This window comes from Halichoeres trimaculatus, unplaced genomic scaffold (genome assembly GCF_033239565.1).
Source record: "Halichoeres trimaculatus isolate MK-OKI-2021-1 unplaced genomic scaffold, fHalTri1.1 fHalTri1_scaffold_1, whole genome shotgun sequence".
Classification (NCBI taxonomy): Eukaryota; Metazoa; Chordata; class Actinopteri; order Labriformes; family Labridae; genus Halichoeres; species Halichoeres trimaculatus.
This window is the reverse complement of record NW_027437179.1, coordinates 19,925,823-19,952,632: the sequence shown is the minus strand read 5'-3', so window position 1 is coordinate 19,952,632 and position 26,810 is coordinate 19,925,823. Positions and strand designations below refer to the sequence as shown.

The 26,810-nt window shown below is 39.7% G+C and overlaps 2 protein-coding genes across 2 annotated transcripts; one reads left to right on the top strand and one right to left on the bottom strand.

Moving 5' to 3' along the window:
• The first annotated feature begins 737 nt into the window (after positions 1-737).
• Positions 738-16,944, top strand: stx18 (syntaxin 18). The gene is made up of 11 exons (XM_074665617.1): positions 738-969; positions 12,112-12,179; positions 13,795-13,910; positions 14,135-14,212; positions 14,348-14,414; positions 14,517-14,608; positions 15,168-15,259; positions 15,595-15,653; positions 15,992-16,061; positions 16,150-16,230; positions 16,326-16,944. Exons 1-11 carry the CDS (start codon positions 817-819, stop codon positions 16,419-16,421), a joined length of 972 nt encoding a protein of 323 aa, XP_074521718.1. The 5' UTR covers positions 738-816; the 3' UTR covers positions 16,422-16,944.
• A 796-nt stretch (positions 16,945-17,740) lies between these two features.
• Positions 17,741-23,715, bottom strand: LOC141787346 (neuronal vesicle trafficking-associated protein 1-like). Its single transcript, XM_074665631.1, has 5 exons — positions 23,518-23,715; positions 23,119-23,270; positions 22,743-22,859; positions 19,561-19,671; positions 17,741-19,102 (listed from the first exon to the last, which is right to left on the bottom strand). Exons 2-5 carry the CDS (start codon positions 23,245-23,247, stop codon positions 18,902-18,904), a joined length of 558 nt encoding a protein of 185 aa, XP_074521732.1. The 5' UTR covers positions 23,248-23,270; positions 23,518-23,715; the 3' UTR covers positions 17,741-18,901.
• Positions 23,716-26,810: the final 3,095 nt, after the last annotated feature.

Below are 26,810 nucleotides of genomic sequence, written 5' to 3'. Positions count from 1 at the left end.
GTTTTGTCACACCTTGGTTCTAAAAAATATGAATAAAGCAAGACACCACAAGACATTACTGGCAGAAAATCGTACAAATGCATTTGCACTTTTCTTTTGTTTGCGATACACTTCTGCAACTAATAGTGCATTAGCACTTTTTGTTCTTTTCAATGCCATAGGTTTTTAACAAGTCTGTGTTGTATTAGGAGACTTGATGTTTTAAATATTTGCCACTGTTTTCTCAAAAGGGACTTACAGGAAAGGGCATTTTTTGCTCTTATGAAAACTGAGAGTGGTATGAATTCAGGTATATTGGGACAGTTTTTTTTTGTAAACACTTAGTGTAGTTTGGGACACCAAAAAATGTTCAAATTATAAATATATGTTAACACACCTTGAAAATACTTTTTGTTAAATTTGTTATGTTCATATTATGATGACGTTTTTGTCTAAAATACAACACACATTTCAAATGTATGTTTTCATATCAAAATCAAGACAAAGCATGTGGCATTTTTCTTACCTTGTATTTTTTGGCGGGGCAAACTTCCACTTTAGCACTGACCACACACACACACACACACCGTGTGGTGTCACACTTTTTTCCAAAGAAAAGTGTCTGAATGAACTGCTTTGGATTTTACTTTTGAACACTAAAACACCGGACTCTTTCCTTCAGCTGTCCCACTTTACCCGAATGCCCCCTCCTGTGTAGACTGTGGTGAGGCATGGTGCTCACTGCTGTCTCTGCTTTAGCCAAACTACAGCGTCGCAGGTTGATGTCGTCCTCTTGGTGACGTGTCATTTTGTTTACAGCGCTGCAGCTGCTCAGCCATGGCTGTGGATATAACTTTATTATTCAAAGCCAGCGTTAAAACAGTGAAAACCAGGAACAAGGCGATAGGATTGGGCTTCGACTCTACAAAAGATGAGATTTTAAAGAGGAGCAGACCGAAAAGCGGCTTCTCTCCGAAGGCAAAAGAAGTGGTGAGTGTTTCTGAAAGCTAACTTTAGCTAACTGTGCTAGCATGGACACAAACTGACTTCACATAGAATTACGTTATTAAACTGAACTTTTCACCGTGCCTGCTGTTGTAAAAGTAACAGTTAGCATTGCACATGCCGTGAAGGTGAGGCGATTCTCTCTTTCTTGGTGTTGGCAAACTGAAATGTAGCACATGTGTCATGTACAGGGAGGACAAGCTGTGCAAAGAAAGCTGGGCCTCTTTTCATTGAGAGTGAGACATGAAAATATCTCTCCACTATGCTCAATAGCATGAATCAGGAGAACGATGCGTTTTTCACGGTTAACATTTCATCTGTTTCATATCAAAATAAACACACATACACGCATTACTTCTTTGCCAACTTATTTATCAAGCAAGCTTTTTTTGAGCTAGTCCTATGATATAAGACAAGACAAAGACAAGATATTATCTACTGTAACTCTACTTACAATAGATTCCATGAAATATGCTGCTGCTGTAGGTTGGAATGACTTTATGTATTGTGCTTTCTTTTTGTTGTCTGTGCTATGTGCTCCTTAGAGCATGCAATGAAAATGTAAATAGATTAAGTTTTTGCCATTAAGGTTATCACAATAAAAGATAATAAATCTTACTCATTTTAAGAAATAATGGCACAGCCCTTAACAGAACTACATGTAACTATTTATATGAAGTGTCAGGGGAATTTATTGAAACAGAATCAATGATAGATAACTACAGAGATATCCTTATTGCATGTGAACATGGCAATTATTTAGAATACTCCGATAGCAGATAAAAACAGCACCTACGTCTGACAGGATGTATTAATCTAAATCAGAAAAAAAATCATTACATAGATGTTTGTTCTCTTTCACAACATCATTCTTTCCATCAGTGCTTAAATAAGTCTACTTTTGAAGCACTTTGTTTCTTTCTCTCAGCAGTAGTTTACTGATATGACAGGATCTTGCATTACAGTTGAAAATGAGGTGTGTTCAGATGAGTTGACAATCATAGATTTTGTCAGTCATTGGTGGATGGCGCTTTTTGTCTGTGCAGCTTCATGTAGAAAAGGCAGCTTTATTACATCCCTGTGCAATCACTATGTTCCTGTGAGCACAAGTAATAAGTAGGTAATTTAAGTTCAAATCAATTCAAGGTTTGAAAACTGTGACAAGTAAACTGACGTCAGCCTGTCTCTGAAGATAAATCACTTGCAAATCATTGTTTGCTGGATAAGATGGTTGCAGAAACATAGTGCTCTGGGAAATTCTCCTATTTTTACTTCAACTTTGTTCAGACAAGAGAAACTTTAAGACCCAGCCCAGTGTGGGCAGTTCAGAATAAGTGACTGCTCTGCTTCAGAGATGGAAAGACAAAAGCTTAGTTGTTTGAGAAGGGAAAATAAATCATGCTGGCCCAACTTGCCAGACTTGGCGTATTTGAGCCCAGAATATTTTTTTGCCAGCTGTCAGCTCTGAGTGCCACTTTTCCCAAAGCACTGACAGGCCTGGAATCAGAGCTTTGAACTGACCTGGAAAATTACCTTCTGTGATTAAGATTTCAGGCTGCCAAGCTAATTAGAACAGGCATTCAATCAGCTATAGGTTAGTCATATTGTCAGCAAGGAAATTTTAATTTCAGAACCTCCTTTGAAAGACAGTTCAATGCGTCCAATATTTGATTTAGCTGTAGGAACTTTTACATGGCCCAAAAATTGTTGGTGAAGTAAAGGTTGTTTTGAACCTCTTGCCGTGCAGCACTGGCTCTGATTGCTCCATGGAACTTTGAGAAAAGCCTCTGCATATATTCTTTCATAGTTGTATAAAAGCATCATATACAGTTGGCATTAGGAGAAGGTCATTTACGGCTAAAAGGAACAAGCGGCAACCTCTGGTCTAAGAATATGACACAATGCGGATGCGCTAAAATCTGCTGTTTCTCAACCGTCTGCTTATTTACAGCCTGGTTCAGAAAACGCCTCCTATCTGGATCACTAATTTTACTATTTGCACGCACCGTATGGAGGGTGATATTCTTTTAAATTAAGTTTAGGAGATGTTAAGATCATGAGCTCGCCCAATCAGAGGCACAGCACAGTTCACGTGACGGGCATCCTTAAGTTGTACACAAAGCCCTCGTTACTTCTAATATGGACACAATGATTTGCTTCAAAAATTTGTTTCAGAAACAGACAGGTGGGGTCAGGGAGACTACGTCCATTAATTAAACAGTCTATGAAAAAGAATCACTGTGTTTCATAATTGTTGCTTCTCTGGCTAGAAGTCCGTGGTCTGACTAGAATATCACGAGCACAAGCCCTTCAAAGGCACCTTGAAGAACCACTTTACATCTCCCTCGGGTCGTCAGGACTTTAAGTTGTACCTGATGTCTCCAACCATCAGTCTGAGCCCGGTCCCAGCAGCTCTGCACAGCCAGGTTTTTGTTTTGTTCTGTTACATTCATATTAGAAATGGTGGTTTAATAAAAGCAGCGGTGCTGATTCAAAGAAACCCAAACCTATCCTGTGGTGCCTGCCCTCTGCTCTCCTCCCCCCTACCGCTGCCCCCCTCCCTCACTCTGCAGATACGATCTCAAAGCATTTCGGTGAAGCAGCTTTTGTAGAAATTGAAATTGCGAGTATGGAATGTCCTGAGTGCTTACAGTTATGTCGCGGTTTTCACCCACAACTCTGCCCTCCACTCGTCTCGGTGCAGCCTGACACAGGCAGCATTTTCTATACAAGACCCCTCTTCACATGTATGATTCCATAAACATGCTGCAATAACATTTTCTTTCGGCTCTTGAACAATTTTTTGGGGAAAGCCGATCCTCCCAAGAGCCAGTGATTAAAGGTGGAAGATCAAAACAGAGAAAATATTAAATTAGGTCCCCAGTAACAATGTTGATGGCCGGCACCTAATGCACAACAGATGTGGGTGCCCTTCAAGACATGCAGAGCTTTCCAAGTTCCCACTGAAGCTCCACAAAAATAGAAAACATCAAAGATGACAAATACACAGTGGTCCTGTGAGGCTCTTTTTACTCTCACAAAGCAGCGTGATGAGAAAGGAAGTATTGCTCTTTTCAAGGCAACATTTAAAAAGAAAAGTTGCTTGATTGACTAATAAGAGGGTCAGTGTTTACAGGGTGGGGTTTGGTCAGTGGGGATATCTTCCCTTGCAGGGGTCGGTTTGGGGCACTGTGATCTCCATTTCACTGCTCACCTCGTCTCTCCCCACAGCATGCTGCCCCTCTCCAGTTTAAATGGAGGAGGTCACTTTAAAATTGGTAAATTGTGTGTAGAAAATAGTACTGGGCTCCCCGCTGTGCCTTCGGTATTGGTATCCTAAAATTGGCTCCTTCTCAAAGTGTTTTTTTAGAAACCCTGAAGAGTGTGGCCATAGGCCAGAAATGAGAGGTACACTGCGCTTTAAGAGGGTTGGGGTGTTTTTTTCCTTTGATAACTTTTACATTAAAACAGTACAATCATATCACACGTTATTTTTCCAAGAACTAATCCGTTTCAAAGCCAAAAGTGTTTTTTTTTATGTAGATTTAAGAAGAAATCCGTTAAAATAATTTAACATTGTTGACACACTGGGATATGTTAAATATGCAATGGCAAATTCCATTATTGGGGGTGGTTTAAAGCATCCTTTTTATGATATTTTTTTTCTGTGGCGCAGTTTAAGTGGAAATGGAGTTTTTTATTGTTCTGAACTGTTTCTTTAAACAGAACATTTTGAGCAGATGGCGAACAGCCTCTGCAGCAGAGAGACATTTATGAGCTTTCATTAATGTCAGCCATGTTGGAAATAAAATGCACAAGTGTAGAAAAGTGCCTTTTTACATTATGTCAGGCCTTAATCCTAAAATACAGTGTATTGTCAGTGAAGTAGCGGAGGATAAAACATGGACAGTCAAAGAATAAAATAAGTTACTGAGGTGCTGAGGCTCAAATTTCTTTGTGTTGATTCTGATTGTTCTGAAAAGTTCTTAGACAGGTCCAATAATTAAACGAAAGAACGGAAGAAACATGAATTGGTTGTAAGTTTGCAGTTCACATTTATACCATGAAAATGTATCTGGACCGATCCCTCCACACAAGAAACTTTTCCTTGACCACCTCTTCCCCATCAGATCAGCACATTGGCACACAGGTTGAACCACGCTGGCACACAGCTGTCAAAGGCAGGTCTGGACTCTGTTCGGACTCAGCCATGGGGAAGTGATTTGCAGGGATCACTCTGAGACGATCGTGCTGCTAAATGCTCTCCTTACCAGTGGGCCTAATCTCTGTGATGTTTTTCCACAAAATCCGGGCAAATTGAATTTTGAGGCATCTGCTGTCAGGCCTGAGCACAATCTTGATTTTGTTTCACTGCGTGCAACAAAATGTCTTTGCATGATTCATGAAAATAAAAGAGGAAACTGTGGTGAAGTGCAGATTTAATGGTTTATGTCAAACTCTAAATCATGAGATAGTCTCCAAACGAAACGGAATAAAAGTAAAGTTGAGCTTCGGAGAAAAGGCTGAACTTAAACATTTAAACACGCTGCAGGACAGAAGCAGCAGCATCTATGACACTCTTTGAAGACTGTTGTCCAGCTTTGTCGTGAAACTGTTGTTGTCCCTGTGATTTAAAATCAGTGAAGTACTTCTCTACAGATGACAGCAGGCTGCATAGTTGACCCTGACAGTGAGAAACACAAAGTCTGAGCATGAAACTACAACAGATGTTTGTGTCTGCACTTAAACAGAGCTCTGTTCTTTTTCGCTCTCGATTGAGTTGTTAGTTCAACAAGACATGGGGTATTTATTATGTACAGTCAATTCACATTTATACTGAATGCATGAAGTGAAACTAAAGCAGCTAATGTTGTTTAGATAACAGTAAACATGTTATTTATTTTTCTGTTGTGGTCACCATTTATGAAGAGCAGATGAAGAGGATTTTTAAAGACGAAGGTCAACAGAGACAGATTGTTTCTGGAGTGAGGCAGAGTTTGTCTGGTTGCTTTCTCCAAGGTGCAGACCTTACAAGTGTTGTTTTCATGTTTTAATTGAAGCCTGAGTACTTCAGGATTTTTACAATTTGTCATCCAGCTTTGAAATGTATGAAGTTTACAGAAAGACACTCTAGCATGTGGTTAAATTTTCCTTTCTTCTCAAGTTATGTTGCTTTACTCAAGTTGCATAAAGTGTATCAGATGCTGATATGACAACTTTTTTCGTGCACAAAGCCAGCTTTTTTTTTTCTTTTTTTTAACTTAAACTCAAAGCTTGGATAGCCAGCTCCGACATAAAACAGCTTGAATAAACTACATTTCAAAGTGTGGCATAAATGTTCATAAATATACCAAAAAATTAACACCACTTTTATTTTTTTTTTAAATCAGTGCAAATGATTTCTGTGTAACTCAACTAATTGAAGACAGTACAGAAAAACTTTTTTAGTGTTTGGTTTTTGTTTTCCCTGAACTGAACTTTCATTTATAGATGTCTGTTAGTAAGTAAAGCAAAACTTGTCAAAAATGACAAAAGTGAAACAAAAATAGGTTGCATGCCATTCACTTCCTCATTGAAAACTATTTTAAATTAAAAACCAGGAAGGAAAGATCATTCACGTTGTTATTTTAGTTTTATGCTTTTTGTTGTTGTTTTTTTGGTTGTTGTCGCTTTGCTCTTTTGGGGGGGATGAATAGTCTTGAAAACATTTTTCAATTTTCCATGAACACATTTCTTTTATAAAAACTCCTTATAAAATTAATTTTTTAATTTATTATTTTTTTAAATTTTTTAAATGAAGGGACAAATCTCAGCTTTTACATTTTCATGACCAATATTTTTCTGTGTGCACATATTTAGAGTTTTGTGTCATTCTCACCATTTTTCTTTTTTTTACAAAAAAGATGAAACTGCTTACAAAGCACAACTTGTTTATCAGAACGCTAACACTGCTCAACAGAAATTTAAAAAATAATGAGCGGATTGATGATTGCCCGAAAGTAAAGCTCATCAGCCCTCGTGTGTTACTGCTGTGGTTACATGAGTGCCTTGCTGGTGTACTAGATGAATAAATTTTGTATTTAGAAAGTATTTAGACACTTTGTGAGCTACATGACAGAAGAAGAAGTTATAAGATAAAACATGCAAGCTTTCAAAACATCATGTAAGGTCAGATCACAGATTTCTGTTAAATGAACTGGGACACCTCTGTCTGGGTCTTCCAACTCTTCTAAAAAACAGAGCTTACAGGCTTATCAACATAGTTTCTCCTTATAACGGATGCAAGATATATTGGTATCCATACCGGTATAGGCTGGTGTGCAAAAGTGACCCAATATTTACTCATTAGCTGCCAGCCATTTTCAGAGCATCTTGAACGATCTTTCAAGACCCAGATTATATTTAATTCTATGACTATGTAAACACCAAAACTACCTAAGAAGAGTGGCCAAGGAAAACAAGTTTAAAAATAAAGGGCCATATTAGAAAAATTCAGTTTGCATGATTTTCAGTACGTTCACAATTTGATCATCTCACATTGGTTTTTTTTCTTTTTTTTTTTTTTTTTTACCTATAGTGATATTGGTAAATATCGGTTATCAGCCATAACAGCAATATTAATATTGGATATCGGTATCGGCCATGTGTTTCCTCTAAAAGTGGTTATTTCAACTTGAGTAAGTAGCTTTTAAAGTTCCCAATAAATTGGATCCAAAAAATTAGACAAAAAGTCAAACCTTGTTTAGATTTCAGATATTGATTGGCTTCAACCGTTCAGAAAATCTTTCCACTTTTTGCTGAATAGAGAGGGTGTAGAGATGTGGCAGGCTGGTAAAACATGATGACACTTGACAAATTATTCAATAGCACAGATAAAATACTGTTGCGTGATGTTTCTCTGAGTTGATGAATTGCACTGATGCATGATTAAAGTTGAACATACTTGATACATGTACTGCTTCCTCTACATTTTAGTTCGTACACAAATAAAAGTCACAATCTCACTCACAAATATTGTTTAAAAGTATTTTTTGTTTGTTTATAGAGCTGACTTGAGAGTGTTCTAAGTGCAAATAGCCAAAGACTAAACTAATTAGAGAGTCGAACATAAACACAATAATAAAATCAACATGCGGCGGAGTCTTCCTCGCTGAAGCGTCCTCTCTCTACGAGCCTCATACCTAAACACAACCTAGCATGGCGTCAGTGGGGATAGCCCAGGGTCAGGACACACAGACAGGGACTTAAATCAAAGCGGAGCAGTCATCATCAAATTCTGTCAGTTACCTGGATTTAACAAAACAAAGAGCCGTCCAGGCTCTTTAGAAATCTGCTGGCTAAGCCTTTTTCTCTTTTCTTCCTCATAATAATCCCCCCTGATGGTTTGTTTGGGCTCAACTGGGGCTGGAGGGAAGCAGGGGGAAGGAGAAAGTGAGGAGGTAAAGTGGGGGTCTTTGATGATGACGAGATTAGATGTAGCCCGGCAGACTGTCTCCTTCTGCCTTTTGCTGCGAGCTCTGCCTCACACACACCTATAGACTGCACATCCACACACATATAGGTACACACACACATATACATTGAGCTGCATGCACGAGGCCACCCCCCTTCCTCATTGTTGAGGAATTACTTGCTCTTTAGGGTCTTAAGTTACAAGAGCAATTGATCCCCCTGACCCCCTGCAAACCCTTGAGGTTGTGCTGGGAATCTGAGCTCCAATGTATACACACAGGAGACAGCTCAACCCCCAGAGCAGCACTCTTGACACTCCCCGGCACCCCAGCATGCACACACACTCACAAGCTCACATACACACACATCCCCACCATCTGACTCAGTATGATCTTTTGTTATGGATCTAGCGCGACCTGCTGGTGAGACAAGTGCAGCACCATGGTCAGAGTTTCCACACAAGCATGGCTCAAACCTAAATAAAACTCTGGAGCCTAATTGCAAGCAGAAAATATGATTTAACATTAAAGATAAATTAGTTATGCTGTGTAAGAGGACATATTTTCCACTTTCTGAACTTTCATTATCCAGGAATGAGCTTCACAGCGGTGAACGTACATATAAATAACTGTTTCACCATCAGATGTGACTTAGAGGAGACACAGGCCTGTTAGGATCAAACCACGACAGTCACCACATCTTAAAAACTCTGTGGGATAGATTTATTTTGATTTCTCCCTACATATAAATAAATAGAGAGAAGTTTAACAAAACACCATCAGCGGAGGAGTTTACGGATGAAGGATTTCTGTTGAGTTAAAGCGCATGTGGAGAGTTTGAATGTGGTTTTGAAGCAGACTGAAATGTATACTGATGGCTCTGTATGACCTCCAAATGCAAACTAGACCATCACCAAGGCAACTAAGTCTTTCCATGTTGTTACTTTTCTTATTATTATGACTTTTATGTACCTATTTTTCAGTTCAAAGCAAATAACATACTGGCTCTAAACTTAGAGGCATTGTTCCCTCTCATATTTCATTTTTATTTTTTGTTTTTAAATTCACAAAGCACTATGTAACTCAGTTTTAAACATTACTTAAGTGCAGAAGCACTGTAGTATTGTGAAGTATAATGGTTTGTCAACTGATGTGGGGGAATTAACCACCAAAAAATGCATTTTTTAACTTAGTATCAACACTTTGATGGATGGAAAATGGCTCCCAGGTTTGTGAAATAGCAGTGAGTGGGCAGAAGAGATCAGCAAGTGAACAGATATTATGTGGACAGACAGAAATCTAGCTTGTACCCAGAGAGGAGTTTAAACACACAGCTGACACTCGATGCTCATGACTGCTTTATCTGTGGACACTTACCAGACCGTGACATATCAGGACGTAAACATGTGTCAATAAATCAGAAACCCTCGCTGACCAAAAAGAGCACAGAGACTGCTGAGTCTAAGACCCGGTTCATAGTAAAAAAAATATTTAAAAAAAACAGAAAATTACGTCCAGAAAACTGCACCAAATCACAATATTAATGGTTGTGTATTTCAGGGTTGATAGACTGGTTAATGATTTTATGATATTACTTAATTTTATTTTGGTCATAAAATCTGTTTCTGTTCATCATAATTTATAGGTTTACTGATTATTTACTGTCTGTATTGAGTCCATGTTTGGTCATAACCTCAGCCCCAAACCAACTTTTTCAATAAATAAACAAAGTCAAATCTGTATTTTGGTGGTGGTCAAAGCTGTTTAACTGAGGTTGGATAAAGAAGACACATTTAATTATTCACCCGCAGACGTTGCTGGTGTATCAGTGTAAAGTGTGACCCTGTTACTCTCTCCGTCACTCACTCTCAACCATTAATCACTGCTACCATCAACTGAAAGTGACCAGTTAGCATGGTTGCTATTAACTCCGAAACACTGGTTGTTCTGTAACGGTCAAAACTTGACAGAAGTTGCCCTCTGTTGTGTAGTATTGTTTCTGACCACAGAACAACCGTACATTTTTATGCTGCAACGGGTGTTAAAAAAACGCTAACTTGTCTAAATGAATGGAGCTAAATGTTGCTTTCGCGGTCAGGATGCATGCGCATCTTCATGATGATGTAGACTAATGATCCCTCTATAAAGATAAAGATAAAAGATAAAAAATACTTTATTAATCCCAGAAGGGAAATTCATTTGGTTTGTAGCTCATCTTCCAAATATTAAAGAATTGAAGACTGGTGGCTGCAAGGTAGGTATAGGTAATAGTAGTACATTATTTCCTGTCAAGCTTTATCTGTCTACTGTGAGAAGAAGATTGGAAATGATCTCTCATAAAGGTCTTGTTGTTCTTTGTATTTTTCTTATTCAAGTTGATTTATTTTTTACACTTTTTACAAAAGTTGAATTCTTTCCTACTCACACATTCCTCAAAAAAGCAAAAGCAAAATGTTACGCCCGTCATTTTGGAAAATCCCTCCAATCTCACTGGAGCTTGCTTCAAAGCGTCTTTATTGAGTGACACGAGACAGCACGGACAACATTTTGAAAGACTTTGAACCACAGAGAATGTTTTTCTTCTCCCATAAACCCCCTCTAAGCTCAACTACTCTGAACAACAATTAACTCTTGACCTCAAATAACTGTATTATTACAGGGGTCAGCTTGTTATAACAGTTCTTGCCTGAGTTAGCGCCCCACATGAGCGTCAGACCTCACTGAGAACCAAAGAAGGAGCTCTTGGTTTCGAACAAATTGCTTTGCTCTGTTTACCTTGACACCTTCTCTCTGCGCTGAAAACGTTTCATTTTTCAGATGTCAGCTCGAATGGAGCAGCGCTTCAGGTCAGCGTGACGTTTGGACTGAATGTTTAGAGACTTTATTAGACGCCTGGTGCCAGGTTACCCCTCACAGCCAAGGCAATTTGATAATTGAGGTTGTTAGAGTACTGAAGGCTGAAGACAGCGTCTTTCTGCTATCTAAATAATCCCCCGCGCTGTCACAGTCACTCTCATTGTGTCATTTTTCAATCCACAGCTTGTCTGACTTCTGTCTCCTCCTGGATCACACAGAGCACGCTGTGTGTCTGCATTCACACCCACTCTTACCCTGCCAGCAGAGCTCTGTGGACAGGGAAGCGATTTGGTCTTTTTTAATATTTGACCGAATTACACGAGCAAATATTGGACTGAACCGAGTTTCCTTTGGTTTCCTTTTGCGCACACAAACACACACACTGACATTTCTGGGAGATAAATAGCAACACATCGTCAATTTAAAGCTTATTAGAGATGGCTCTGTCAGTGCTCTGTATGCACACACTCATGGTTTTATTTATGAGGGCTGTTTGACGAGGAAATTGCAGGTTTGATTCTTGTATGTCCACGACTTGATGAATTGTCAAAAGCAAATATTGAGTATTCACGGAGATAGAAGGACACCCGTTGCCCGTCACATCCAATAAATACAAAATTATACATTTGCTCTGGCTCTGTCTAAATGTAGTCTGGAGTAAATAGTTTCCTGGAACATGTCTGAAAAGAGCTCTCATTTAAGCCTCGTGTTGACATGGTTGACATATTTCAAGGAGCAACTGAGGCATAGCATTTCAAGAGACTCATTGACATGAAGGTAGCGCTGGCTAATAATGCTTCTCCTCTCTTTTTCTTGGCAGATCACGAACATCACCAAGCTCAAAGACTTTCTGCTACAACACAGGAAAGATTACGTGAGCGCCGGAAGGTAAGCCTCTCCAAACAGTCGCAGTAATCCGCTACTACCAACCAAAGCAGCAGCAGAGGTGAAACCCTTGGACGCTGCAGGGGAGAGACAGACACTTCTGACAAAACTCTGAGTCAGGATTATTTGAACAACCCTTCAAATACATCTGCAGTGTGTGAAAGTGTGTGTGCTGCAGGGGCTGGGTCCTGGCACAGGGTCAGCAGCGAGTAGGGTGGTCCTAAGCGGCAGGCTCCAGTCTAATTGTCTGGAATAATTGAGCTGCAACCAAGTGAAGAGCAAATCACGCCCTGGGACTAATCCAGGCCTTCCTCCCTTTAAGGCCCCCTCTGTGTTTGGAAGGTGTGGGTGTGTGGGGCAGCCTCATGTTTTGTTATGATTGTTGATAAAGTCTCGACAGAGCACATTAAAACGGGCGGGGTGCAGACTTGTTTAATGGTGGGAAAATCCATCAAGAAGCCATCAGAGTGTGTGTGCAAGTCTTCAGTTGTCCCTGACTTCCTCTTTTCTTATCAGCCTTCTTTTTCCAGGACGTGAATTGAACTGAAAGCACCTTGGAGTATTTGTTGAAGAAGTGTCGATATTTATCTTACGTGTACTAAAATGTGTTGTGGCTGCATCCTACACAAAGATACATATCTTGGCCATCACAAGAATTTGAAATTAGCCTTTGTTGTTGTAATTACTGAAACGATGCCTTTTTTCACCATCAATTAATCTTTTCACACATTTTGTTAATTTATGTGTAAAAGCACATCAACAAAAAACATTTAACAGATTATTATATGGAGCTTTACATTTAATCACCTCTCCTAGCAACCATACAGGATTTCTCAGGGTTTAGTGAGTAATAATTAAGAATCACCAATAATAATTTCAGTCTGTTCCATAACCAATTAAAAACTCTCTTTAAATTTTGTGTGGTTTTATATTCACTTCATAAAAACATGAATGCTGGTTATTAAAATATCACTTCTTTCGACTGATCCAGTTCATTGAGTTAGGTCCTTTTGCAATCAGCTGTGCAGATTCACAGCAAAAGAAAATCCACCAGGGGGAGACATTGACCCTTGTTTGTACACCTGACAACAAATTGGAGTCTGTTTAAGACGTCACAATGCTGTCACTGCTATGTAGAGGATGCTTTTTTCCTCATGCGTGTGCAGGGTGCTCACTTTATAAACACAGGAAAACTACAGAAGAAAATAATTGTACTTAGGTGATATGTGATACACGTAGCTCAGGTGTATTGGGAGCTCATAACATATGTGGGAGTATAAAGTTTTCTTTCCATAAGAAGCGGGCATGGCTCCTGGTTTTCATATTAAACTGAAAATGTAGTAAACTCAGAATTTCTTTTTAAAAAAGCCAAGATTGATAGTTTATGATTTTGACTGATTTTTATCCTGTCAATAAGGATATAAACACAATATCTATCTTTATCTGAGGTCCACAAAGGAACCAGTGATGCAACATTGGCTTCTTCCACTTTCTTATATAGTTGTGAACCCTTCTGCTGACTGCATGGCTGTGTAGGCCTCTGCCCTATATAATACTGAATAGAACTATATGTGAACCTCTTACTCGAAGCTTATTGTGGTTTTTTGTTGCTTTGCAGTCTCATCTCATCAGACCTAACCCGCATGACTGACAATGAGCGAGATCAGATAGACCAGGATGCTCAGATCTTCATGAGGACATGTTCTGAGGCGATTCGACAGCTACGTAACGAAGGTGTGAGCCTGGTGCACTGTTATTCCAAATGAAAAACACGCTGTTAAGTGATGCTAGTCTCGTTTTGAACTTGCTGCATACAGAAAAAGACAAAACTCTTAGATTTTAATTTTCAAAATCATCTTTGAACTTAATCAAAACGTCTGTAGGTAACTGGGAGGACTTTTCTTTGCTTCTTTTGCACAAAAACAAGAGTTTGTCTGTAATATTTGAATGTTTTACAGCGGACAAGCAAGTGACATCAGCACAGATAAAGGAGCACAGAGGAGCGGTGCTGGACCTCATTGAGGTGTATCTGAAGGGTGAGTTTATGCAGCCGATGTGAGTCAGTTAGCACATTTTGATTTAATATCATCTATCTTCCTATTTTTGCCTACAACTCAAATGTTTTATCAGACAGCACAGCATTTTGATATTATTTGTATATCTGTTTGCAGGAGTGTGTAAGCTCTACTCAGAGCAGAGAGCGATCAGAGTTAAGAGAATGGTAGACAAGAAGAGGCTGTGAGTATAAATCAGCATCTATGAACCTCACACAACATTAGCACTGATGGTGATTTCTTAATGTAATTTAATGTTTTGAATACTTGTTTTTTGTGGCTTCAGATCAAGACTGGCACCAGAGCACCACAGGGTGGAGAAGACACCAGAGATTGAGCCCCAAGAGGAGGAGAAGACAGTGAAGGAGGAAAGTTCTGGTAAGTACGAGAGTCTCCCTAAGACAGAGGGCTCTTTAAGAAAAACATACAACCTACATGGTTATATGCTACTAACCTACATTCTTTTCACATTGTGAAAGTCCAGGTCACATGTTTGTTTTTTTTTACCAGATCATGCATTTTCTCAGAAACCCACTACTATAAAGCCATCTTTATTGATTAAGAGTTAGTGGCTTTATTTAAACCAATCTATTATCTGCTGTCACTGCATTTATATGAGTGCTTTCTATCTACAGACATCTGAAAGCAGCAGAACCCATATTTGTTTTTCATCTGCAGCCTCTGACTTGAAAATTACATTTATACAGTGGAGTCACATTGTGATTTATTGTAGCACTCTTTATTGGATGATTTTTGCTTTTAACTTTATGGGAAAGAAGTAAAGCACAAATCAGAAAATAGGAGGAGAGAAGCCAAGGTTTCCGGTCAAATTGAACCATCGACAGTGTGATCTCACAGCATGGGCTTAATCCATTAAGCTACTGAGGAGGTGAATAAAGCATTTGCATAATTCTTTTTTCTTGTTCTTTTTTTCTAGAGAAGAGTGTGCCAGAGGTCCCAGACAACCCAGTCAACCTGTGGGAGGAGGGCCGGGTGGAGGACGAGCTCTCCCCTGAAGAGATCCAGATGGTGTGACACCTCTTACCTATCGTGTAGTTTTCATGTCAAACAGCAGATGGGAGACTTAGTCAGGCACACATGTCCACAGACAGACAGGGGCTGTAAGAAAAAGATTTCATTTTGCAAAACTTGAGTCAAATGTCTTTGAAAAAACCTGAGTCAGTTAAATACAACCGGACTCAGCTACACAATCAAATCTATTTAATGATTCTGCTTGTAAGACTCTTGGATACTTTGGTGTTCAGACAATACAGCAAACCCAAGCTTGTAGTTCATTTGTAGAAATGCTGACGGTAACACAGCCGTTACTGATGAGCATGTTTTAATGTTTTGTTTCTGTTTAGTTCGAGCAGGAGAACCAGAGGTTGGTGAGTGAGATGAACAGTCTGGTGGATGAGGTCAGGTGAGTCACACCTTATTTTCTCTGGTATTATGATGGGATATGAGAGATTTCATTTTCTTCACACGTCTGTGGCATGAAGATGAAAAGTAATTTTAGACGAGCTGTGGTGTCTTTTGTGAATGTGTTTCACAGTGTTGCATCCTGCCATTAGATTATGAAAATGCCAGGAAATGCCACAGGGCCACAGTCATACAAAGTAAAAACCTATCTAGAAAAAGCTGTATTGTGATTTTAACAGATGTTCCTTTGATGTAAACACCAAACAACAAGCTAATATTATCTGTTAGTGTTGAAGAATCCAAGGTAAATCGTTTCACAGGATTTTTTGTGCACAACAGGCAAATTGAGGGGAAGGTGGTGGAGATTTCTCGACTGCAAGAGATTTTTGCTGAAAAAGTCCTGCAGCAGGTGAGCCAGAATTTTTACCAGCTTTCTTCACCAGAGTTTACAGAAAATTGAACACAATCTCGTATCTAATCTCACCTTTGAAAAACAGGAAACAGAGATAGACAATATTCACCAGCTGGTTGTGGGAGCTACAGAAAACGTCAAAGAAGGAAACGAGGACATACGAGAGGTAACATCTGTTTTTAAAGTGCTACTTGGACTTCCTCCAGTTAATGAGAGTAGCACTGATCTAATAAATGTGTTTTTGTTTACTCCTGTCATTAGGCGATCAAAAACAACGCTGGCTTCCGTGTTTGGATCCTCTTCTTCCTCGTCATGTGCTCTTTCTCTCTGCTCTTCCTGGACTGGTACGACAGCTAACACAGCCAGCCAGCATGGACTCTTTTAGACAGAAAGACAACTGAGTCAGGCACATAAGGAAAGGATGTACAACACTGAGACTGAATGTACGCTTAACATGCTGGACTTGAAGATTCTGCATCAAGTAGATCCTTGTGGATCCTTCTCTATGTATGCTGTGCGTCTATCCTTGATGTTGGAAGCACTTCTGTGGCAGCAGGCTTTGTATCGCTTCAAAAGTGTGAGCATTTAGATGGTTTGTCTTGCTCTTCTGCTGACAGCAGTGGTAATAGTTTGATTGAAAGAAACAATTTCTCGAACTAATAATTCACTTTTGGCATTTCACTGTCAACTCAAGTACACTATTTAACTAGATTATAAGTTTGTAGCCCTACATCACAATGTTAATTATACACCTCGGCTAATGCTGTCTTTGTGCTTTACAGGCAGTTGTAAACAACATAATTTTTTTGTTCATATTCATCAATGCATCACTCGTCTCACACACTTCTAAACCTGTATTAAAATTAAACAAATATATTTATTTCATGTGGTAGTGTTTTAAATGTTGGACATCAAGAGCACCAGAAGAAGAAGTCCCCCTCTTTATCAACCTCAGTTCAGGTAAAAGAGGCTTTTGTCCGGAGATTTTATTCCCACAGTCCCTTTATACTTCTGCTCAGTGGTTTATCAAGATGAACTGTTTAAGCTTTCCGTTTTTTGATGATCACCACCCAAAGAATATTTCAATCAGGAGGTACAAATTAATAAGTTAGATATTTATGCTGCAGAGATGATGTGATGTTGAGTTGTCAGAGTCTCTTTAACACTTGAGCTCTTCAGGAAGATGAAGTGATGGGAGGGTGTCTGCCCTGAACTGAAGTAAAATCTATCACCTCCTGTAGTCCATACGGCCATGGTGGAGGTGTTGGCAGATGAAGCTGTCAGAGGCTGACGAGATGATGGCGCTGATGAAACTGTAGGGTTGGGTGCTGATGGAGAGGAGCAGGGTCACACTTAATGACATGAAAGAAGTGGAGAAAGAGAAAGCAATATTTAAAAAGGACAGCAGTAGTATGACAAGCTAACAAAGAGGGAGCGGAGCATATCTACTGTAGAGATATGAAGAGGTGATGAGAACAGCTGATGACCAACAAAGATGAGTGAGCATGCGTGTGAGTGAAAATTAAATCAGCATGCAGAAAACAGTCTTCTGCACTGAACTTTTAACAAAGCTACTTGTGTTTACGGTAATTCTGTCTGGCTTTAGAGAGTTTCTTTTGTTGATAAGATTTATTGTTAAGATGGTTTAAATTATTAAATCTGCTTGGACTCTGGCATGAAATATGGGCACTTTATTTCAGTTTTTCATTTGACATTTTATGTAGCAAATGTACTTCAATGGCAATCATTACATTGTTTGAAAAAGGTACATCATTGGTGACGGTCTAAGTTAAAAGACAAATACAGAAAAAAGCAACAGGACAAGCGACTATTGTCAGATTGTTTCACTACATCAACCTAAGTCTAGTATCTGTGACGGCTTCAAACAGCCGTCAGTAATGGTGACATTTATCAATGCAAAGCATTGCACAATACAGTGTCTTTACTAGGAATTCAAAAACATTCAGTACAGTGGCAAAAACTGTATGCTAAGAAAAGTAACCATTGAGTGAGTCGGCAAACAAAGCACATGGTGTTCACAAAGAGTTCAAATGAATAGAGACAATCATTAATGCTGGTTGAAAAGATTTGAAGCATTAAATACTAAGAACTTCTTTACAGCACCTTGCAACTGGGCTGCTTCAAAACATCATCATTAAAACCGTAATTTTTATCGCTGGTTAAAAGATTACCTTCAGGTCAAGCCTCATATACTCACAATATATTGATGACCATAAGAGTTTAATACAGACGACCCGAGGGGTTAACAGGCTGCAAACAGTGTAGCTTAATGAAGAATGTACCACCTGCTGAGGTCTGACATGCACTAACAGTACTTGATGTGTTTAAAAGAAGAGGTTCAGAGCAAACAGATTGTTTCTCAAAGTCTTGCGTGCATGTGAGTTAAAACAAGCGACGCAGACAATACGTGGTTCACAGTTGTTTCACAATGTGAGTATTAAAGTGAGATCTCTTACATGTGTGTATGTACAAAGACAGTGAGTGTATGTGTGTGTGTGTTTGTGTATTTTGGTGGCATTATCTACACATTCACCACTCTGTTTTAAAATGTAAATAAATAACAACATATGCAATTCAAACAAACCACGAATCCACCAGACTGCAAGGCTTTTTCAGAGCTTCCACAAATTTCCTGCTACAGCACACATCAGCAGACCAAACTACATCAACAGGGCAGCAGAGCACCTCAGGCGACGAGAAAAGGAGATTTTTCACCCACAGAAAGTCACGGGACCCTCCGAGGTTTGCTTGAATGGCACAACCACATTATTTATTTATTTCTTCAGCAATGAGACCGCCTCCTGATCTCAGGTTGGTTAAGCCAGTTTCTGGGCTGTCTCCGTCTCCTGCTGTGTGACCTTCTCCTCTGACATGATGGTCATCCATGGTGATACTGACCGGGTGATGGTCTGCTTGGCAATGTTGTAGCGATTGATGAGAGTGAAGAGGCGCCCACGGCCCCCAGGGCCCTGAGGGGGGTAGCCACCATACATCCCGGCTGGCATGCAGCGGCCTTGCTGCTCAAAAGACAAAGGGAACAGAACTTATTATATCAGGATCCAATAGTGTGAAAACGTTGATGGATTAGAGTTCACTTTAGTGTGTAAATAAGCAATAGGACAAAGCTGTTCTATTAAACACATGGACAAGAGACTCGTGGTCGACCAACACCAGCTTTTTTACAGCCAGTGGCCATAATTAGGGTGCAGATTGACCCATGGTCCATGTGAAATGCTCATATCACTTTTTTTTCTTTGATTTGATAAGAAAATAACATCCACAATTCCCACAATATTATAAACTTCTAAACATGTTATTTTTGCCAGTAACAGGTTTTACTGATAGAGAAAAAGTTATCTGTGTTATGCCATAACTCTGAACATGAGTGATATTCATGTCAGAACCAATACAAAACAGTATTGTTCTATGTATCACCACAGATTTTACTATATATTAAACACCAGCCAGTGTTTACCGTGTAAATAAAGCTGTCAGGGCAGGGCTGCTCATACTGATAGACCTTGTAGACAACCAGGAACACCACACACACCAGGAAGGCCAGGGCACAGATCACCAGCAATGTCACCTGGAGGAGACAAACAACTTGATCATCAGACCAATATGATATGACAGACATACAGCATGTGAGTATAGCCTGAATCAAAGACCTGATCGGAAAAAAAAAAACAACTCCAGATTTTTTTTTGTTTTTCATTATAAAAATATCAACAGTAGCTGTGGCTGGAGTATACATCTAGTTATAAACAGAGGACAAAAAGTATTCCCATGTGCTGACAATCACATGCCTGATTGGCATCTATAGTATGTAGTAGGCACTGCATACTGCCTACTGCTTTTGCGTGTAGCATGTAGCATGTAGTATGACCGTTCTGTTGGGGGTGTTTTGCAGTATACCACTCTGGTTTTAAGTTTCCAAAGGTGGAGCAGTTATTTTGTTAATCATACAACTGCAGAAACATCATATTTGATTTTTAATCTTACATCAAAAGTTTATTGTTTATTTAAAAAAATCTGGAACTGATTGAATGTTTATTTTTACAGCTGATAGAAAAAAACACTTCCATATAATCCACGTAATTATTGGTTTAAATGGGCTTTAATGAATCTGTAGAAGTGAACTTTTACAACTAGAAGTGACAAGATTTACCGGTGCATCTTTCTCATCACTTCACTTCTATCTCACAGACTAACGTTAACGTTGTTGTGCTGTAGTTATAGCGCTGACTCATTTTCCAGTAGACGGCGTTAATTCACCCTCCACCCGCATTGACAAACACCATGCATTGTGGTAAATAGTATGCTAGGTAGACTGGTCTGTTGCATACTGAGAAATTTTCCTGGATCAGTAGGACATCCGGGGAATTTTTGCATACTGCAGATTTTGCAAGTTTTTTTGCATACTACCTACTATGCACTAAATTTCAACCAAAATAGTAGGCACTACTAGTGTAGTAGGCGGTTTGGAAACAGCCCAGGTGTCTGTTCCAAGAATCTGCATGTTTGACTGATCTGTATATGGCCAGTGTAATAGGGCAACTTCAAGCTGGTGTTCCACAAAACCAAGTTGTAAGCTCAAGGAAAGGAAAGCTCCCTGTAAGGGGGGGTGAAAGATAGGCTACAAAGTGGACGTCCCAGAGGACAGCACCTGAAGGAGATGGTTTCCTGACATTTACAGACAATTTCCGGTCACATAACAGCCCTGAATGCTGCTAGCGGAGGTAATCTCAAAGCAGAGAGACATGGAGATAGGATAAATAAAATTTATTATTTACTATTTATTTGGATTTTGCAACCACTGGCAATCCCATATCTCCACATTCTGGACCAAACTCTATCCTCCAAAATGACAACGCTTGTCTCCACAGAGCAAGGTTTCTCAGAGACTGCCTCCAGTACTTGGAAGTGGAGAAGATGGAATGGCCAGTCCTGACCTAAGCCGCATTGAACACTTGTGGGGTCAGCTCGGGCGTGTTGCTCACGCTGTTTGGCATCAGCAGAGAGGACTTGGCAAAATTTTCATGGGCATACTTCACACATTCAGTTTTGTCTCTCCTCCCACAAATGCATGTTCCTTACGAATGTAGCACCATTTAAAGGAGAAGTAAGCAGGCTGTCCAACAGTATAGTATTTACTACCATGAAGCAACAAAGAAATAATCCACCAAATACAAATGTCCTTATTTTGTGCTGAGCTTTTACACTGTATTTAGATCGCTTGTAGCCAAGAAGAGGTTTCCTACAGTTACTACAAACTTACTTTACCTCTCAACAAAAATAGGCTGGAGTCATTCCAGTTCACTTCCTGGGCATTGCCAAGGTGTCCTTTAGGAAGCACCCTCACTCTGCACCTCTTTTATCAATACCTGCTCGTGTAGTCCTGTTTGAGCAGGTTTTCAGCCTTAGCTTGTAAGTGAAAAAATGTCCCCTCCAGGATAAGTAAAGAGTATAATGTTTTAAAATCATTGAAAAAAGGGTTTATGTGACCATCTGTACCGCTCAGCTCTCATTTCCCAAAGGAGTTATGTAACAGCTACAGTTGTTTCTTGGAGGTGGAGTTTGCAGGGGAAGAAGACGAGGTTTGGGAGAAACTGTCTCATTATTGCTGAGATGCTGAGGCCCTGAGGTGTTTGAAAGTTATTTTTATGAGTTGATGAATGTATAACTTTTCCTGTTGAGCACTAGATGTTTTACAAGCAATGACAAAAACATATTCCTGTGATAAACATGTGAAGCTGTGAAATCCAAATATGAATTTTGTTGCATCCTGTGCTGACAGAATATTCATGAGGATTTCTTGGATTAATGGACCTCTATGTTTTTTGTTATGCTGCTTTGTAATTTTACCACAAGTTTGTTAAGACTATGTGTTTGTTAGAAGAAGACTATATTCTTTTATCCATCTTTTTGAACCCTGTAGAAACAGAGAGGACAGGGGAACATGTTCAGAGAAAAGCAACAGGAGATTATGAAAGAGACTATGCAGGATGAAAGGACCGCCTGCAGCATTTCAAAGCACCGGTGTGAGGATGTGAGCTGTGTACTCTGAGACTCTGTTGTGTCTCTTCGGCTTTCAGATGTTTGAGAATTAAAGCTCTATCATGAAAGGGAGCTTGACACATCCCACAGAGACGGTTTCATGTGTTGATTCTGAATATGGAAGGGAGATTATTGCAGAGCCTGGGTGCAGAAAAAGTTTAAGTTTTTATTATCTCTAATCCAAGCACCAGACCCTGTTTTGGAGCCAGAGTTCGTTTTAATTTTATTCAACCAAAATGTGTGTTGTTTAGGTGTTTTGATATGTGAAGACAGTTAAACACATCTGCCAATGAGGGGGTTGGTGGGAGTGATGCAGCCGTTTGGAGGCCATCGCCATGGTAGCAGCTGAATTAATGAGCGTTCCAGGGCGGGGTTAAGTGAATCATTGTGCATTATAGCTCTTGTTGTAGCCTGGCAGGATAACAAGGCTGCACAGAGGACATAGGAGGTGGAGGTGTCCTGAATTCAGGAGATAGTGCGTACAGAAGAGCTATTCTGATATGGGGGACATCTGTCTCTTCCCTGGCTCATGAGCTTGTGTGGGAGTGAGAGAGAAATGAGATACTGTGTGAAAACAGGCAGGAGTAGTGGTATCCTTACTTTGAGTCGCTCTGATACACCTTCAATGATGCTTATGGAGAACTCTGCAATTTTAGGGGATCGCAGCTTCCCCTTCTTACTCTCAGCATCATAGTCTGCCTTTGTCTTCACCACCACCTGAGAGAAAATACACAACACACAAGAAAAGGAATAAAACAAGGATTCACAAAAGCAGCTTGAGGGAAAAACTATTTTTTTACTAGTGGATTTGTTAAATGTATGCCATTTCATACCCAAATCAGAATCCTGTTTTCACCTTTTTCATTAAACTAATTGGAATATTTGTCTAATTAAAATGACAGAAATACAAAGACACATTGAGTCTCTTTCTTTGACTACACATTTTGATGAGAAAAAAGGAAAAAAAAAATCTTACCTTATCAGGTGGGGGGAACTGCAGCTGGCTAGCATCTAACGGTGTTATGAGAGGAATGGTGTCAAAGCCATCCTCAGAGACCACCTTTCCGTTATTTTTCTCGCTGAAATTATTCCCCAGTTTAACCATTTTCCTTGCACGTTAGCACCAACCTATGGGAGGTAGACAAGTGAGATTTTAATGAGGGTATTCTTCGCTCCTGAGGCGCAATTGTTCGTTCTTCACACATGCAAACAGCAGCACAATCCGAGCCAAGCGACGCGCGCGGTGTGGGTCGCTTTGTGGGCCATGAGAAAGCCTGTCATCCACAAAGCGCAGCAGAGGACACGTCGCTTCGACATCACCGCTTGATGCATACATGGGATTTAAAAATGTGACAAACCGAATTCAAACACTCACCAGCTCAGATGGATGTTCTGTTTTGAAAGAGCGAGTTTCTCACGATGAAGCGGCTCCTCGGCTCCAGAGCTGTGTGTGTTTTTAAGGTGTGACGCAGCCGATTTACCGGGGAGCTCGTGCACAATATGGCCAGCCGGGTTTACGCGCCGCGTTACCTCCGAGCTGGATGCTGCTGCTGGCGTCTGGCTGCACTGCAAGTGATGTAACGTCCCCATCACAGGCATACAACCACATGTGATGAGAGGGGGAAGACCTAGAGACAGAGCCTATTGCAAGACAATACTTGGAGTTACAGTATTCACAAATTATTTAATATGAGGATATAAGGTGTTTAAAAGTATTTTTTTGTTTTTGTTTTTTCAGTTGTATTGGTAGCTGAGTGATGATAAGCTACGTATAGCCTAACCAAATAATTACCCTTAGAATCTGAGAAGGTTAAATCATACTTTTATAGGGTGAGGTGACATTTTTTACATTTACAATTTGCCATTTTTAAAGCAACTTAGATAATTTCAATGATTTAATGAAAATAAGATACATTTTTACATTGTTGTTTTTATTCAAAGTGCAAACTGCACAGCATGATGCACTTTCCCTTTACTCCAATGAATGGAGTAGTTGATGAGTAGTTAATGAGCAGTTTTGCTCAGAACTGTTTCAGAATCAGGCTCAGGACATGATGGTGTGTTCCTGTACCACCTAAGAGTTTACCCTGCTGCTGTTGTCCTTCCCACATAGATCTTCTCTAGAGTTGTGTACAGCCCCCTACTGTTTCAAATGCTTCTCCATCATCCCCTTCCCCAAGAAATCCTCCATCACATGTTTAAATGACTACATGCCCATTGGCCTGGGTATCTGTAGTCTTGAAATCATTTGACAGATCTGCACTGAACCATCTTATGAACATCAACCGGGCTTCTACTGGACCTTACCAACCAGGTATACAGATTTGTGTTTTATACTGTTGGATTGCGTGACTCATGTGACCTGTGATCTCCTTTACGGTCTTCAGCTCAGCATTTGACACCATCATCTATCATTTCTTGCTGTGGTAAGCAAAAATTTCCAGCATCCACTTGTCAGTGGATCACCAGCTTCCTGATTGGCAGGAAGCAGCAAGATATAGATTGTGTAGTCTTGTAGTCCGGTGACCACTCAGGAAGTTCAACCCACACCAGGAGCTGCTTATCATGTTCAACACCATATTTTCAGTCTGTCATGTTTGTCGCCGTTATATTCCGATCTGACACACACCAGGACCAGAGCCCACTGCGATGAACTGCAGGAAAAATACATCTGGGTCAACCGTCCATCCAGGATTAACACTAGTCCAGGATCAGGGAATGGGTTTATAACACTACTAAATTGCAGATACATATATATTTTTTTATCCTTGGGCGTCCTTAACAATCCTGACCATTGCACATCATCTTATTATTATAATGTACAAATATATCTTGTTCCTTGCTAATTCTGATTCTGCATGTTGCTACTCCAAAGGTTTCCTAAATTTACAGTACAAAAGAGACAAACTATATCCATTTACATTATGAGATTTAGGTGTTCAGAGCTCATCTCTGTTGCAAGGGGAAAAAAGAAAATCAGCGCTTTAAGTGATTAAAGATGAATAGTGTTCCACCAGTTACTCTTTTGTGCACTAACTTGTTGACTGGGTGTCAGATCTCTGATGCTTAGCAAAAAAATTCTTTGCCAGTGCATTCTTCCTTAGAGATGACTATTTAACACCTGAAGGTCATGTTGTCTTTATCATCTGCTCTCACACACTTCATCCAGTGAGGAATAGAGACAGAAAGGTTGAAAAAAGAGAACTGAAACAACAAAAATGAAGATTCTTTAATTGGGTTCAGACAATGTTGTTGTCTGTATTTGTTTGTAGCAGTGACTGTAGTGACTCTTGTTGAACATTAAGCATGTTCAGATCAGTGTAGCCCACATATTTGCTCACATCTTTTTCTCTATGACACAGATCTGACCACAGCACAAATGTTTGTATCCAGTAGATCCAAGACTCATTCCTCACCTCTACCTATTTTTATCGTGTATGGCGAGATGAAGCTGTGTATGTGCATATGTTCTAAGTTATCCACCTTGTTGCCTGGCTACTGGATAAAGGGTTCATGGAGAGGATGCACAAATGAGCAGGTCCATCCAGTTGAAATGGAGGCAGCTTGAGGGAAAAGAAAATGATCTCACCACATATTAAGACAGAAAACACAGCTCTTCAACAGACATTTAGCTACACCGGCTATAAGAGTGGCTTGTACTTTTAGCCTCTGGTAGAGGGAGCTTCTCCAAGGTTATTTCTTTTATCCTGCCATTAATAGATGTTTTTATGAAATGTCAGACTGGCAAACACACTCTTGTATCATGAAGAAGTGCAGCTGTTTCAATGCAGATATTTCTGTTAGCAGTAGAATGGAGACACTCAACACTTGGTACTTTTGCAATTCGTTGCTTTCTCGGTAAAAACCACTAGAGGGAGACTGGCTCACATGTTTACAAGTCATGACTGTAGAGATTCTGGCTGAAATACATAATCATTTTCTGCTTTGAAGTTGGCAAGGATGTGAAGTTATTATTCATAACACCCCACCAAATGTCTCTCTTTCATTTGATATGTACTGCACATTTTGGGGATGCAGTTTTAAAACTAAGATACCAGAGAACCTGACCGTTAAACTAAAGTATTTACATATTCAAGAAGAAATACAAGTTCTGCTTTGAATTTCTGAATTTCAGAATAAGTCAAATAATACAAGTGTAAGCACCAGAAAGCAGTTTGATTATAATAACATCACTGTGACTCTCAAATGTTGCAGCTCATAAAATAGACCAATTTTATTTACTTTACTGATTGTTTATAGGCCTTTGAATTGCCCAAAACTCATGTGGTTGACCTACAGTAGGTCAAATTTTGTTGATTTCTCTCATATTTTTTATTGAGAGATTTTCCGAGGTAACTTAGATATTAATGAAATAGTTAATTCATACAAAACACTGAAGGAGGGAAACTGTGTATTTGGGGTACAAACAAGCATCTCATATAGCTTCCAAAGTTTGCCAGTCTACAGCAACAAAATCCTCAGAGAACAAATAAAACATTAATGTATTGAAAAAGTGGGAGTAAGCAGAGCAGTATATGCTTGGAATTGAAGTATCCAGCAGCTGAAAATGGTTTCACCAGTAACTTCCACAGCGTAAAGTGTGACTAAACCTTGTAACACAGAAAACTGCTGTGTCTTTAAAACCCACTCTGCACTTGGCTCTTTGCC

Bases quoted from the DNA above. Each gene is read 5' to 3' on its own strand.
- stx18 (XM_074665617.1), top strand. From the start codon at position 817: ATGGCTGTGGATATAACTTTATTATTCAAAGCCAGCGTTAAAACAGTG. The intron at 16,062-16,149 runs GTGAGCCAGAAT...TTTGAAAAACAG, and splicing joins CTGAAAAAGTCCTGCAGCAG to GAAACAGAGATAGACAATAT. The intron at 16,231-16,325 runs GTAACATCTGTT...TCCTGTCATTAG, and splicing joins GAAACGAGGACATACGAGAG to GCGATCAAAAACAACGCTGG.
- LOC141787346 (XM_074665631.1), bottom strand. From the start codon at position 23,247: ATGGTTAAACTGGGGAATAATTTCAGCGAGAAAAATAACGGAAAGGTG. The intron at 19,672-22,742 runs GTAAGGATACCA...TGTCTCCTCCAG, and splicing joins GTGTATCAGAGCGACTCAAA to GTGACATTGCTGGTGATCTG. The intron at 19,103-19,560 runs GTAAACACTGGC...TCTTTTGAGCAG, and splicing joins CTGACAGCTTTATTTACACG to CAAGGCCGCTGCATGCCAGC.